This window comes from Chlamydotis macqueenii, chromosome 17, assembly GCF_036417535.1.
Source record: "Chlamydotis macqueenii isolate bChlMac1 chromosome 17, bChlMac1.mat, whole genome shotgun sequence".
Classification (NCBI taxonomy): domain Eukaryota; kingdom Metazoa; phylum Chordata; class Aves; order Otidiformes; family Otididae; genus Chlamydotis; species Chlamydotis macqueenii.
Genome location: NC_141572.1, coordinates 11,599,442 through 11,613,781, shown reverse-complemented (window position 1 = coordinate 11,613,781; position 14,340 = coordinate 11,599,442). Strand labels below are relative to the sequence as shown.

At 45.2% G+C, this 14,340-nt stretch overlaps 1 protein-coding gene across 3 annotated transcripts in view; it reads left to right on the top strand.

Annotated features, from left to right (window-relative positions):
- The window catches only part of LIMK2 (LIM domain kinase 2), a 31,886-nt gene that overhangs the window by 5,693 nt on the left and 11,853 nt on the right, over window positions 1-14,340 (top strand). For 2 of the 3 annotated variants that reach the window (XM_086761142.1, XM_086761143.1), the window contains 5 exons: window positions 10,673-10,808; window positions 12,099-12,208; window positions 12,459-12,647; window positions 13,104-13,209; window positions 14,092-14,288. In XM_086761142.1, the coding sequence (XP_086617268.1) occupies window positions 10,673-10,808; window positions 12,099-12,208; window positions 12,459-12,647; window positions 13,104-13,209; window positions 14,092-14,288 (738 nt within the window). Of the gene's footprint in view, window positions 1-4,472; window positions 6,046-10,672; window positions 10,809-12,098; window positions 12,209-12,458; window positions 12,648-13,103; window positions 13,210-14,091; window positions 14,289-14,340 lie in introns of those variants that run through there. The other variant, XM_010120822.2, reaches the window with a different exon arrangement.

The following is a 14,340-nucleotide window of genomic DNA, read 5'->3' as shown; positions in this document are numbered from 1 at the left end:
ACGTAATGGATTACTGATGGTTGTAGTTTCAGATTTTAAAATAAACTGTTTAGTTTATACCAAACCCAGTTAATTAAAAGCTGAAAAATCATCAGGCGTTTGAGGAGCGGAAAAGCTCATCTTCCCTTTTCTGAAAGAGGAAAGGAAAGCAGAGCACTTTTGTATGAATATAAATTTTTTCATTAGTAGGTCTAAAGCACTGGAGATGATGGTGACCAGAAACTATTAATTCAGTTTGGACAAATATTTCCTTTTTGCTTAATACATCAGATTTTTATATATATGCAATGCAGCTTGACCTCGGGGAAAAATTCTCATGGCTTTCCATATATATATATTTTTTTAAAGTATATTATGAAATAGTTTGATGCTAAGTTAAGCATATAAACAACTGTATGCCTAAAAAGTGTAAGCTTTTGATATCTGACTAAATATATATTAAAGCTTTTTATACTGATCAGGGATTACATTATTATATTTAAATAATTGCAACCAGTAAGTTGACAGGTAAGTACCTGTTCCAGTAAGGAACAGGTTGCCCAGAGAGGTGGTGGATGCCCCATCCCTGGAAACATTCGAGGCCAGGTTGGACGGGGCTCTGAGCAACCTGATCTGGTTGGAGATGTCCCTGCTCCTTGCAGGGGGATTGGACTGGATGGCCTTTGAAGGTCCCTTCCAACCCAAACCATTCTGTGATTCTATGACTTTCCAGTAAAAGATACTGGCTAAAATTAAATACAGTCTTGAAATCATTAAGAAACTGTTTACACTTGTAAAAAAATCTAAAGTAATAAAGCAATTTATTTGTTTAAATCGCAACAAAAATTGCCTTATTACCTAGAGTTAAATCAATTCACCTGACAGATTGTTTAGGGTTCAGGTGCTTGCGCTCTTCTTGAATGTGTTACTGCATTTCAATGTCTGCTAACCTCTACTGGAGCGAGTAGCTAAAACACAAGGAGTGTGGTAACCACCAGAAGGCTGTTTTCTCTATATGAGTACTTTGGAAAAATGGAACAGTTTTGGCAGAGCGCAGAAGAACTCCTGGCTCTGTCTCCCACTGGTATTCTGAAGTGAATTTGAAACAAATTCTCCTCCTGATTGTTTCTCAGTAGTGGAAGAAGGTTAAAAGCAGATTCTTCCCAGAATCTCTCGTCACCTGCCTGTTGTGCGCTCTCAGCAGCGTGACAATTGTCCATGGTCAGGAAACAGAACTGGATTAGCCATCTGCATCCGGGGATGCCCTAAGCTCCAGGCTACTGAACAGAAAGAGAACTGCTATTAATTTGCCAACTCCAGTGATTTGATTGTCTTACAAAGATGTATTTTTTTTTTCTACACTGAATGGCATGTTTTGTGTGCTATAGTAACATTTTTTTGCCTAGCAAAACTTAGTGAATCACTTTGATTCTTCTTACATGTAGGGGCAAGGGAAGGCAAGCCAGGCAAGCTTGTCTTAAGAATGTATATAGTTACACCTGTTTGGAGGGGTTACAGGGAAAACTAGGTGACTTCTGATGGTATTTTCTAGATCTGTTTTCTGTGGTTCTTAGAATATCTACTAAACTTCAGCTTACGTTCGAAGAAAATAATTTTTATGGCTGAGGAATTATCAAGAAACTGGTCACCTAACAATCTCCTGTCACTGTGGGTTTTTGGTCTCCCAGACTGTGTCTACTAGCACTTAATTATCCTTAGCGTTAGAAGCTTCTGTCTACTCTCTTCAGAAATCCCCCTTGTTCCAATTTAAATCAGTTTCTTCTAGTCACGTTCACAATGGACACAGAAAACAAGCTTTTTCCCCTTCTGGTATTCCGGTAACCTTTTCCTGTTTGAAAGCAGCAATCGTGTCTCCCATCAGTCTCTCCTATTCTGAAGAAGCCCTGGATCTAGCTTTTTCTTATAGACTGTATTTTCTAGACTTTGGATCATTTTTGTTGGTTCGGACTGGCACAGGCCTTCCTTTTCCAAGAGCAACTTCCTCCCCACAGACAGCAGAACAAATAGATCTACAGTGACAGGATATGAAGCTGAAATGTACAAATGTTGACAAATAAAAATGTAAGTAAAGGTGTATGTTCAGGTGACTTTGAAATGTGGGGATTTTTGGTGCTTTGAATCTTCCTTTAGCTTTTCAGCTGTGGACACAGACAGGTTCGTACACACAGCGGCTGAATTGGAGAGCGGGGGAAGATCAGCAGTACGAGAAGGCAGTTGAATTATAATAGAAGCAGGAAGACAAGAATCTCCTCTTCTTCTCCAGTTTCTGGCAGTTACAGATAGGACCTCAGAGGTGAGAGCTCTTCTCCGCTAACCCCAAGAACTCCGAGAACTCCGGGGAACGGCTCTGTGATGGTGTCTCCATCAGCACTGAGATTCACCAGCTCACTCTGGGATTTAGGGAGACATAGTTGCTAAGTGCCTATTTGTGCACAGCTCACCGTGACTGTTCAGGAGTTTAAAAATCCAAAGGAACAATGAATCACTTTGCAGGTGGAAGTGGCCACATTCCTCAGGGGAATCTATCAGCTACAGGACATCATGATGCCCCTTTTTATTTAAGGAGGAGTTGGGCATTCCAGTCTTGAACTTTTTTTAGTTGACTTGCGCCTTGCACAGCTTGTCCTTTAGGGCATTGTTATCAGAGCATTATTATATCAGGGTAATTAGAATTACTCACACAGCCCGCTGAGGAGGCAATCCAAATGTGGTCGGCTTTCCACACGAGGAGTTCAACGATCTGCACAGACAAAAGTGGAAAGTTAGGAAGCCAGTGAAGATGCAGAGGTCTAAGTGCCAGTCTTATTGTCATCTGTGACAAGTCACCGCTTCTAAAGCCATGTATAATCTGTCAAGTTTCAATAGGTTGAATTTCTTTGGTTTGCTGCTTAGCCTACATGTATTCAGGAAGTCTGCAGCCATTAGGTGAGTATGGTGGAGATAAAAATTTAGTCTCCATCCTGATGTTGTGGTAAGTGACATTAGGTACCAAGAAGGCATCACTATGTCAGTCTGAAGCTCTGCTGCTGCTTAGGAGTAAGATGCAGTGATGGCAGCGAGCTTCACTTCACTGTTTTAGTTTACTGAAGAGCTGTGAGCAAGAGCTTTCATTCAGAGGTATGCGCATATCAAAACAGTATTAGTTTCAGGAGCAGACTCTGTCTTTCAACAGCAGCAAAGCACGTGTTATGTGTAAGTGCCTTGGAAATGCAATGAGGTGCTTGGATTGTACTGAAGTATTTGGATTGCCTCCAAGCTGCACCCATGCTGAAACAAAGACTTGCTGCAGACTCTTCAGGCATTAAGCAGATGCCTCTTCCCTGGCTTAGACCAGTCCCACACCCTGAAGTGCCTGTCTGTGCCAGGATAAATTTGTGTCTCTTAGGGCTGATGGATATGCTGAGCAATACATCTGGTTGTAGACGCGCTGGTGGACAGCACGAACTGTGCGGTACAGAGGGTGTCCAGGTGTGCAGCCTAGCCCCAGCTCTTCTAAGATGTTAGCCATCTGAATATCACAATAGCTATGTGATGCTTCTCCATGGGGATAAAACTAACGGCTGCGACTCAAGTTGCAATAGATTTGATGTTAAGTCATTGTCGAGGTTTTTCATTTATACCTTTTTATTTGCTAGTTATATTTCTCAGGCTTCTTTCTGGCAAAAACTGCTGTACAATTCTAAACCATGGCAAGGAAAGCAACCCCCTGCAATAGCTACGTGTTTGTAGTGGAAACGCTGTCAGCATTTGCGAGAGAGAAGATGCTGATACCTGACTTCAGCTGGTGTAAAAGAAATGTGCTTCGGTGCATTTTGGCCCTCAGAGATGGTATCAGTAAAATTACATAGAAAAGGTGTACCCCACACACACCTGTTTATCAGCATTTTTGAAGTACAGTCGTTCTGGCAGGAATTCAGATCTGGAATGTGTGACCACATTAACACCTTCAGAGCCCTTTTATCAGAGCTATTGTGCGCTCAAATAGGTCACAGAGACACTAAAAAAGGCAAGAAATGACAAGAGAATTCTGCGTAGGGAAAACGTAACTTACTGGCTGCTGCTGGGGCTTGCTGCAGAAGTAAAATCATTTTGATAAGATGTTTCCTGTTTAAATAGACATTTGACTACGTGTCCTTTGGCTTTAAGGAAGTCTCAAACAAAATCCTTTCCCAGTTGCTTAGCTGTCTGGGTGGTTTTTGATACTTTGAAGTTAGGCTTTATCTGCTGGCTTCATTCACAGACTAGCTGGCTGCTTATCACATCTGTGGATCAAACCTTCAAAGGTTTTGTCTGAAGAGCTGGGATTTATGAGGTCACGTGGAATCCCCCTTGGAGGGAGTTCAGCCCATGGCAGCAGAATTGTGGGGAAAAGCTTTTGTCTGTAGGTGATACTGGGCAGGGGAGGGGCTCTGGGAGGCACTGGAGGTATGTGTGTGTTGTGGGGTGGTGCTGATAGCCAGGGAAGCGCTGGATTGTGAGCGCTGGCCCACTTTCAGCACGCAACATATAGAGAATGTGGGAGACCAGAGTGCATTCCTAGACACAGACTCACCGTGTTGCTGCTTCCAGTAGAGCTGTGTGAAATGTCAGAAGGAATTAGACCCGTGCTGGAGCTGACAGCCACATCGGGCTCTGCAGCACTGGGCTTTGCTGCACTTTTATAGCTGGGCTTAGAAACGGCACTGAATGGGTGAAAATGATTTATTTTTTTAAATAAACGTGGCTGCTTCTTAAAAGTAAAAAAACATAAAAAAAAAAAAAAACCAACAACAAAACCAACCCAAAGGGCTGCCTGGTTTTCTGCTTACTTCAACAGCGAGCAGCAGCTGTCAAATCTGCAGCCAAGACTGCCTCGTCCCAGCCCCAAGCGTCCCGTGAACAATATGCCAGCTGAGAGGAGCATCTCCAGTAAAAGCACATTTCAGTACTCTTGCCTTGGAACACAGCTTGATCTTCAGGCTGTGTTCAGGCATGCCAGGCTTTGCTGACGGTACAAAAATGGGAGGGCTCGGTGCAGCAGCATATGTTTGTTGTATTTCTGAGTGTCTTGCAAACAGCTTTAGCTGATTAGGGCACTAGAGATCACGCTTGGCTTCAGAGCAAGCAAAACGTTGTAACTACATGTGCTGCAAGCAGGAGAGAGTACTTGTCTGTGCTAATTTATACCTCTCAGCTTCCGTTCAGGAGATGAATATTAGGTTAAATGGTTGCAGTGATCTCTGTTAAAACAGTATTGGAAAGAAAGTTATTTTTCCTTGGATGAAGCACACTGTGAGTTACCTCCCGCAAGAGGATGAACAGACTGTAGGTCCTGTGAAGGCAGGGTAACCCCGCTCGCTGTGGGGGATTTGGGAAGGTTTGTAGTAAACATTAATTTGATGTGTTTGGAGATGTGTCTAGCTGTCTTTGTCAGACTCTGCCTTCTTCGACTTCTCCATTGAATGTGTCACTGCTGCAAAGAGTAGTTTCACGTTTACGCACTTGGCTCTTACTTTGGCAAAAGCTGCTGTATTTCAACACTTATTAACGCAGCCCCTCTTTGGATCAAAGCTCCACCCCTCGTGAAGAAGTAGAGCTTATTCAGCCTGTGTAGCCATGTGCTGTCCTCCCGCAATGGCTCCTCCTCCCCTCCCACCCTTGGGTGGAACCAGAGAAGGGAAAACTTGACAATAGTTAGCAGGCAGCAGAGCTCGCAAGAACTATTGCAGCAGCATGTCCAGCTAGCCCGGTTAGCAGTTATTCTATCCTTCCCAAGGGTGCCGCTGCTGCCGAGTGCAGGAGAAGATGGTTATAGCCATGGGAGCCAGGAAAAATCTGAAAAGGAATAAGCAGCCGAGAGACCTGGCATTCCTTGGGCAGCTTCAAAGAGAGGTGAAGTATCTGAATCAGCGCAAGATTAAATGAGCACTGGCTGCTGCCATGTTGGCAGAACAGAGCTGTTCAGAGGCAGTTGGACAAGTTTGCGGCTGAGCCGGTTTATCCAGTGTTGAAGATGGGAAGTTACTTGTCTGCCCCGGCTTACTTCGCTCCCAAGGATCCCTTTCGGTAAGTCTTGTGCAGGATTAGCAGTGGATCTTCAAAGTGGCGTTTCCCCCCGTAACGCTGTCCTAAGCAGTTAGTGTGCGAGGCGTGAAGAATGAGGTCCAGTGCTTGTGTGCAGGGAACAGCCGGCCTCAAACTGGGATCCTGTCTTGCTCTGAGACGTGGAGACCTCTGCTATGAGGGAACGTCACCTGTGTTGTGGGCAGTGTTTGCGTAGCCCAGGCAAGCAGGCTCCCTCTCAGAGCAACACGACGTGTGGCACTTCACCCCATGCCCCTGTGCTTTGCTCCACTGCCAGAGGAATGAGATTACCGAGGCTGCTGCTGCTTATGTCTCTTTGAAAGCTACTTGTGCTTGGGCATAGCGCAGGGTGAGCTGAGGTGTGCTGTGGCCAGTTCAAGGTGATGTAATCTGCAGTGAAGCAGTGCATAATCTTGTTTGAGAAAATAAATCGGGTACTTTGCAGGTAAGTGGGGACACGCAGCGCGCTTCCCTTACATGGAAAGGATTCTTCTGTGATGTTTTTGTTTATTTTAACAACCATTCTTGGTCCAACCGAACAAATGAGGCTTGAGAAGGGCGATAGCTACAGCATAAGGCTTTGATTGCATTACATCTGCATAGTGAAAATTCTTCGTGGGGCTGAACACAGCCAGGATGGTGACCAGTGCTGATGTGCTGATGCAGTGAATGGATGGGAAAGGCAAGGCTTGCAGTTTCATTGTCTCCCTCCTGTTCCCCTGCACTCGGATTTGCTCGTTATTGATCTTGCTCCTGCAAACACGCTGTTGTACTGATTTGGAAGTGAGGAGCCTTTTGTTAAAACAATCTAGGATAGGAGTAAATACTGCTGGGCAATTGCTAAGCTGCTTTGGGCAACTTTCTGAAACAGCATCCACTTTCGGAAGAAGGAAAGTGAGCAGGCATTCATTATTTGTTACACGCGTGGGACACCATGCGAAGCCATAGATACACCTCCTAAGTCTGTGGAAATGGTTTTGCATAGTCAGAGCTTAAACACTCTGTCTTCTAGTACTTAGTTTGTTTTCTAGCATCTGTTCTTCCTTGTCTAGTGTCTCTTACGTAGCCAACGCCCACACTTCTGCTGAGTCTGGGTGAGAAGCCTTTGGGTTAGCTATGGGCTAGGGTTATGTTTTATTATGCAGCTTTCTGTCTGCGTGACTGTCCTCTCCCTGGCTCTGCCTGCAAAATTGGAACCACAGCTCTTTTGAGCCTGCCCAGCGTTAACTGATCTAGCCTGACAGTGTGTGGGGGGGGTGGATTTTATTAATGAGCCCTTCTCAAAGGGATCTGTCTCCTGAGTGCCCGGGGAGTCTTTGCTTCCATGGGGGTATTGGCTTTCATTTGGATGTAAAAGAGATGCCACATCAATTGAATCTCCATCTCCTGAAAACCAGGCTGGTTACCTGTTGTGACCTGATCCTCTTACCACCCCCCACCAAATCCAGTAGCCATCAAGCAGCAATTTGTGAACTCTTTCTGCACCTGCTGTGCTACACAGCATCAGGGCCAAACACTGCACCCAGATGCTGCCAGGGTTTCCTGGAGGATGGCTATAGGAGGCAGATCAATTTATTCTTTATAACCAAGGCTGGGAAGCAAAGAATCGTAATGTGTGGGACTGAATAATCAGAGCACGGCTCTGCAGCTCTGAAAATGGTGGCTGGGCAGCAGGAGGAAACACGTCAAGTATGGCTGTTACCAGTCCCCCAACAAACTTGATTACCATGCTTCGTTACTCTGTAATAAGAATAGCAAATCATCTAGGAGAAGATTAGCAGTTTCTAATCTATAAAAGACAGAGGAGCAAGAAATCTTCCTTTCTTTTGGTTGTGGTGACAGGCAAAGATTAGCTTGCTTAATACCTCTAGGAGTAATTGTATTCCTGTCTGAGCTGATGTGAGCCCTGGCAATGGCACCGCTGCAGTGCCACGCGCTCCAGTGAGGAGGGAAGGGAAGGAGGGGTAACCTTTGTATCTTCTGTGATAGAATTCTGACATATCTCTTCAGTGAGAGTCATGTGAAACAATCATGTGATGCCTTTATCATTTGGGCGAAGGCAGTGAAACAGTTGAAATGGGTCTTGAAACTCTACCTGTCTGCTGTCTGTCAGCTCTCCACACCTCCATTACAGAACACATGGTAAATAACAGAGGGTGCTGCGTGGCAGCATGGGCCGTAGCCATGTGCTCTTGCTGGCAGTGATTAACCAAGTTCCAGTTAAACCCATTACCAGTATCTAGCCTCTCTGGGGCTCCTTGCTTTGTTCCTGTTGCCTCATTGCCCTGGGTGGGGTTCTGAGCCTTAAGCTGCAAACTTGTCCTGCCCAGATTTGTTTAATTGCATAGCAGAGAACTGACTGCTTGCTGGCTCCACCCCCTCACCTTCATTTTGCTATAGGTGTGTTGCAAATTAGATACCAGTGCTGATTTCCGGATGGAAGCAAACTAATCAAAGTGCTGTAAGGTTGGAATCAAACCATGAAGAAGTAGGGGAAAGGTAAAGGGAAGACAAGTGTACATGATCCTCTGGAGCCTATCTATAAACAGAATTGCAGTTGTGTGCTTTTGTAGAAATTTTGGATTTTCTTAGGGAGAAAAAGGAGTGGTTGAAGGTGAAATTGAAGAGGGGTGAGGAAGGGAAGGTGTTGTGCTTAAAAACAAATAAATAAATAACCCACCTGTTTGGAGAGGACTTAGACAGAAAGCCAGGTCTTGTGCTGGTGGAGCAGTCTCCAGAATTGCTGTCTGCGTCCCAAGTGCAGGTCTGGTCACAGCTCCCTGTTTGAAGATGTAATCACTCTTGGAGCACACACTGGTACAGGCATGCACGCAGAAGTCGGATAAGTCTGAGGGATCCGATTTGCCCATGTGGAGCCAGATGTTCCTGCCACAAGGTGATAGAAATCTTTGCTGTTAGTCTCCACTTGCTCTTTTCTCCCTCCCACTCACCCACTTGATCATTCAGCGTGGGGCATTTACTGCAAATGAAAGCTGAAGGCTAGAGGTTGAAGGCAAAATGCATTGCAATGCCCTCTAGGTCTCTTGCATACCTTGAGCAGAGTGTAACCCTGACAGTGCCCCAGGGCTGAGGCTGTAATGATGCAGGTACCGCACCATGTATCCCAACGCTCCCCCTGCCTCAGACAAAATTGGCAGGGCCTGTTGCACGTGCTCGAGTTCTTTCCCATCATTGAGGGAAGGAGGGTGGGGGGGATGGACAGGATTTGGAGCTTCTCAGCTGGGAGAACAAACACTATAAAAGCCAAATACATTAGAAGGAGCAACTTTCCTGAGGGTAGGGTACGGCACTAATACCTCATGAGGTGTGTTTTCCCCTAAAACCATGGGCTGCTTACAAGCAGCTTCACTTTGTTGCTTTGCATTCTCTTGAGATGGAGCAAGTAACTCTCTCCATGTTGGAGCACAACCAGCTTCGCATATCATCACGCTCGTTACAAGCTGGTGGAGTTTACAAGGAATGTCTTTGGCACAAATAAGCCTTCAGGAAGCTTGTGAAAGGTGAAGTCATCAGTATCTCTCGTCTTAGACCTGGGAGCATGTAAGTAGTCCACCTCCACTGCCACTAGCTGATTTCAGTGTCCGTGGTGCTATTGAGAGGTCTGCTGTCCAGGAGGGCACGCACCCACCTAAACCCCCCCCCCCGGTGCAATGGGTTCCCCTCCGGTGTAGTAACTGAGACAATTGTTGGGGGTAAGGAGCAGAAGAAACCCTTCCACCTTTGGGAAAGCACCTTTGGGACGACATTGATCCTTGAGGTGTTTCTTTGAACCAGTTATTGGTGACTAACCTGCCTTGGGTTCTGAGAAATTGCCAATACCAGACTAATTTTCCTTTTAAAGTCTGCCCAGGGCTAATGGAATAATCTTTAGTGATGCAACTGCTGCCTGTGTGTTATCTCTCTGTTAAGTCACATTTCCATGCTGCTGAAGCTAAACTCCCTTGCCTAGTACATCATGCTGAGGCAGGATTATTTTGTGTTCAGGAAGCCTGAAGATCTGGGTTCTGCTTGTGATTTTCTAAAATTATGTCTGCAATAGAATTGTTCCATTTTTTTCCTTGGGTTTTTTTTTTTGGGGGGGGGCGATTATAGATAGAGGATTAATAACCATTGCTTGTTGAAATGGGAGCTGACAGTGTGTCTGAAGGATTTTGAGACTCCTTTCGTGAAATCAGAGAAATAGTTTTGTTTGGAAGTCTTTTGGTTGGTTGGTTGAGGATTTTTTTCTCATGCACTGCCATCAGCAGAAGGAAAGGGACAGCAGTTGGTGGGGAGAGGTGGAGGATTTTCACTGCAGTTAATTGGTGGATGCAGTCAGTATCTGGAGCTCAAAGGATGAACTGCTTTGAAAATTCTCCCTCAAAAGGACAGTGCTGCAGTTGACCTTTTGGGAGAGGTGTACTCAGAGAAGAACAGAAAGGCTTTCCTCAAAGGTTGGAGCAAAACTGGCTTTGCGTTGTATAGGGAAGTGGATCCTGCATCTCTGTCCCCCTTCCTAAACTGACTGTTTTCTCCATGCAGAAGAGGAGCTTTTCCATTGATTTGTGACTTGTTGCCAACTGGAACCTCGTTCTTTGTTCCCTTCAAGGTGCTCTGAATGTCAGGATCCCCTCACTAACTGGTACTACGAGAAAGATGGGAAGCTGTACTGTCACAAAGACTACTGGGGGAAGTTTGGGGAATCCTGCCATGGCTGCTCTCTGCTGATGACTGGACCTGTGATGGTAAGGACTCTAAGGACTCCTGCCTGGAGGCAGGACGTGCCTGTCTCCAACTCCTCAAACTTGGTTGGGAGTTGCCCTAGCTATTCAGATAACCAAATAAACTGAAGGTAATAGGCTCTTTGCTACTCTTATCTCTAATTAGACATTAGAAATTAGGCTTGTGTGTGCATCTTCTAGATAGAGATTAATTTTCAACAGGGGTAACTCTTAAAGGAGGGAGTCGTGAGGATCTGAGGCATATGAACAAAGGAAGTAAGGTGCTGAAATGCACAGACATGAGAAATAGAAAGGTGATTAAGGGGACATCTGTTCCGTTTCTGTAGCGCAGTGCCTCCGTGTCTCCATGAGGTGATTTTCCACTGCACTGCAGAGTCAAACCTCTCTGCTCAGGACAAGCAGCAGGTTCTGGCTTTGAGGAAGGTTGCCGTCCAAGTCCCACCTGGACTGTGGCCAGAGTGGTTTTCTGGCTGATGGTGTCTTGCAGTAGCGTTAGCCCAATTTGCTTTCAGGCATTGAACTCTGCCTGTATAGTATGGGGCTCACCTAAATGTTACCCTCCTTGCCACAGCCTTGCAATATTCAACCTATTAATGCTGTCAAGAATGAAATGTAACCGTTATTTTTCTAGGGCCTAAATAAAAGCAGCATGGTACTCAGCAATATGATTGCTACCTCAAAGGGAAGTACTGAGAAAAGTGCAGATAATTTCTCACTGCCTGCAGAAGTCGTTGCAAAATACTGTCAATAAAGGAAGTTCTCATAAGGAAAATAGAAAAACAGATCAATTAATGAAAATATTATTTAAAGGTATTTTGTTGTCTTAGTCTCAGCTCGCGCTTTTTTTTCTGTCAGCTGGCTGGTAAAGTGTCTGAATTTGTGCATTGCCTGTCTGCCAAAAAAAAAAAAAAAAGCCCTTTCAGCTTTATTAATTCAGGCATAACTTTAGTTATCTTGCCAAGAGCAACTGAACAGGAAGGTTTAATATCTTGTTTACTAGTCTGCAGCAGACTGTCAACTATTTTTGATAGTTGAACCGCTGCCAAATACAGCAGAGGTTCCTGGGACACAACCTTTGCTTTGCACGCTGACATGTTTGCTTCAGAGAAGGTTTGCAAACAAGGTGCCAAGGATGGGGTTCAGGAAAGGCAGAATGGGCTAAGATAACTCTCCAGTAAAAAACTGCCGCTTGACTTTGAGATCTGAATGAAGACGTTAATTTGAGAGGAAAGCAGTAGCTGCATCTGCTGGTGCATTTTGGCCCTACTAAGCTACTCCCTTTTCTGTCTGTAGGTGGCTGGCGAATACAAGTATCACCCCGAGTGCTTTGCTTGTATGAGCTGCAAAGTGATCATTGAAGATGGGGACACTTACGCACTCGTGCAACATTCCACGCTCTACTGGTAAGACGGAGCTGCGTGCTTTGCCACAGAGTTGCTCCCTGCTGTATGTGTAAGCCACGTTTAGCTGGTTCAGTGTGGGTCAGCCAAATGCTACGCTAAGGAATGCCAGGAGGCTGCCTTTTGAAGGAGAGAGGAAGGAATGGTATAGGCACTAAAAGCTCTAGCTTGTAGTCAGTGAGAGAACTTAGAAGTGTGAGTTTGGCAGGGAAGGATAGGACACTGCCGTCATGACTTTCTTCACTTCTTTCAGTGGAAAATGCCATAACCAGATTGTGCTGACACCGATGATAGAAAAACACTCCACGGAGTCTCTGCGTGAGCAGCTGCCTTATACTCTGACCCTCATCTCCATGCCCGCAGCTACTGATGGCAAGAGGGGGTTCTCCGTGTCTGTTGAAGGTGGCTGCTCCAGCTATGCCACTGGTGTCCAGGTGAAAGAGTGAGTACAACCAGGTTGTGTGCAAGGTACATGTTTGTGCAAAGGGAGCTGGTGAAAATTCTGCAGCGCTCCTGTCCTGCCAGCTGCTTTAACTGCTGAGGGGGATCTGTCTCGGTACAACAGGGACACATGTTGGCTAAACCATTTGTGTTTGGTCTCCATTTCTCTCTCATGATGACCTTAGCTGATAACTATTTATCAGTGCTGCCTCCTTTACTGATCACAAAATCTTTGGAGAATTGTAATGGACTAACAGTTCTTGCCATTGAGCAAATGAAGAGCTTTCCCCAGATCGGCTCAGACATAAGCACTTGGTCTGATGGTAGCTCCCTGTGTTGGTAGATCAGCATTATTTTATTTCAAAATAGCAATATGAAGGGAAGCATCAGAGATCAAGTATTTTTGGTAATTTTGGCTAAACTGAGTTCATATGCACACTGTAATTCCCATGTTTAGAGTTAACAGGATGCACATCAGCCCAGATGTCCGAAACGCCATCCACCCCGCAGATCGTATCCTGGAGATTAATGGAGCTCCTATTCGTACATTGCAGGTGGAGGAGGTGGGTCGAGTTCTGTTCTGAAGCCTCCTTCTCGTCTGCCTTCCTACAGCTTTTCTGTTTCTCGGCACTGTTCTCCCACCCTACGTACGGTGTGTGTACACCCATAGTACTCATGCTGACAGCAGGAATAAACATGAGGACAAGCTTTGCTACCTCCTCCAGCTGAAGAGGAAAATGTAATAGATGGAAATGCAATTAGGATGCAATTCTGATTTTGTGGCTTTCAAACGTGAAAGGAGGTAATAAAAAAAGTGTAGGGCTGTGACATGTCAGAGGCTGTGAAGACTCCTCATGTATTGCTAGTGAAATCCACTGTTGTGATCCTTTTAGAGGCAACTGCTAATAGACAAAGGCTCAGCTGATCCTAGGGATAAGTTTCCCATTGCAAAAAAAAAAAAGTATTTGATGTCTGTATTTACCAGTAAATGCTTTATACAGATATCAGATGATGATGCAGGAGTGTAGTAAGACCACCATTAGCTTCACTACACAAGGGTATTTACTGTTGGTGCTAAGAGAACATTAGGAGCACAATAGACATCTCTCAGATAAATCTCCATGTAGCTTTTGCAAAGCTGTTTTTTTTTTTTTTCAGGATGGAAGCTTGTGTAGTTTTTGAACACTTCTCAGGTGAAAAAAAGTGTTTGGTCACTTGTAACTGGGCAGAACAGAAGAGGATTTGGATAGCATAAGGACTTCTGTGTTGCTAGCTTGATTTGTCTGGTAGGCAGCTGTGGTGTGTGCAACTAAACCACAACTATGGAGTGATCTCACTGAGCTCTCTACTCTGATTCCTGAGGGGCATTCTGCTGTGTCTCCTTTATCTGCTGTCATTTGTGTTCCTCCTGTCTGCTATCATCCTGTCCTTTGGTTGGATTTCAGGTGGAGGACTTAATTCGCAAGACAAGTCAGACACTTCAGCTGCTGATCGAGCACGACCCTGTCTCGCAGCGCTTAGACAGGCTTCGTTTGGATTCTCGTCTTCCCACCCACATAAAGCCACCCATTTCCCCAGGCTCCCTTTCTCCCCTGGACATCAAGGAGAATCTGGAAGGAACACTCCGACGGCGCTCCCTCAGGTAAAGACTTGGAAGTGCTGCCTCTGACTTGACTTGCTGTTGCCCTGTGCTC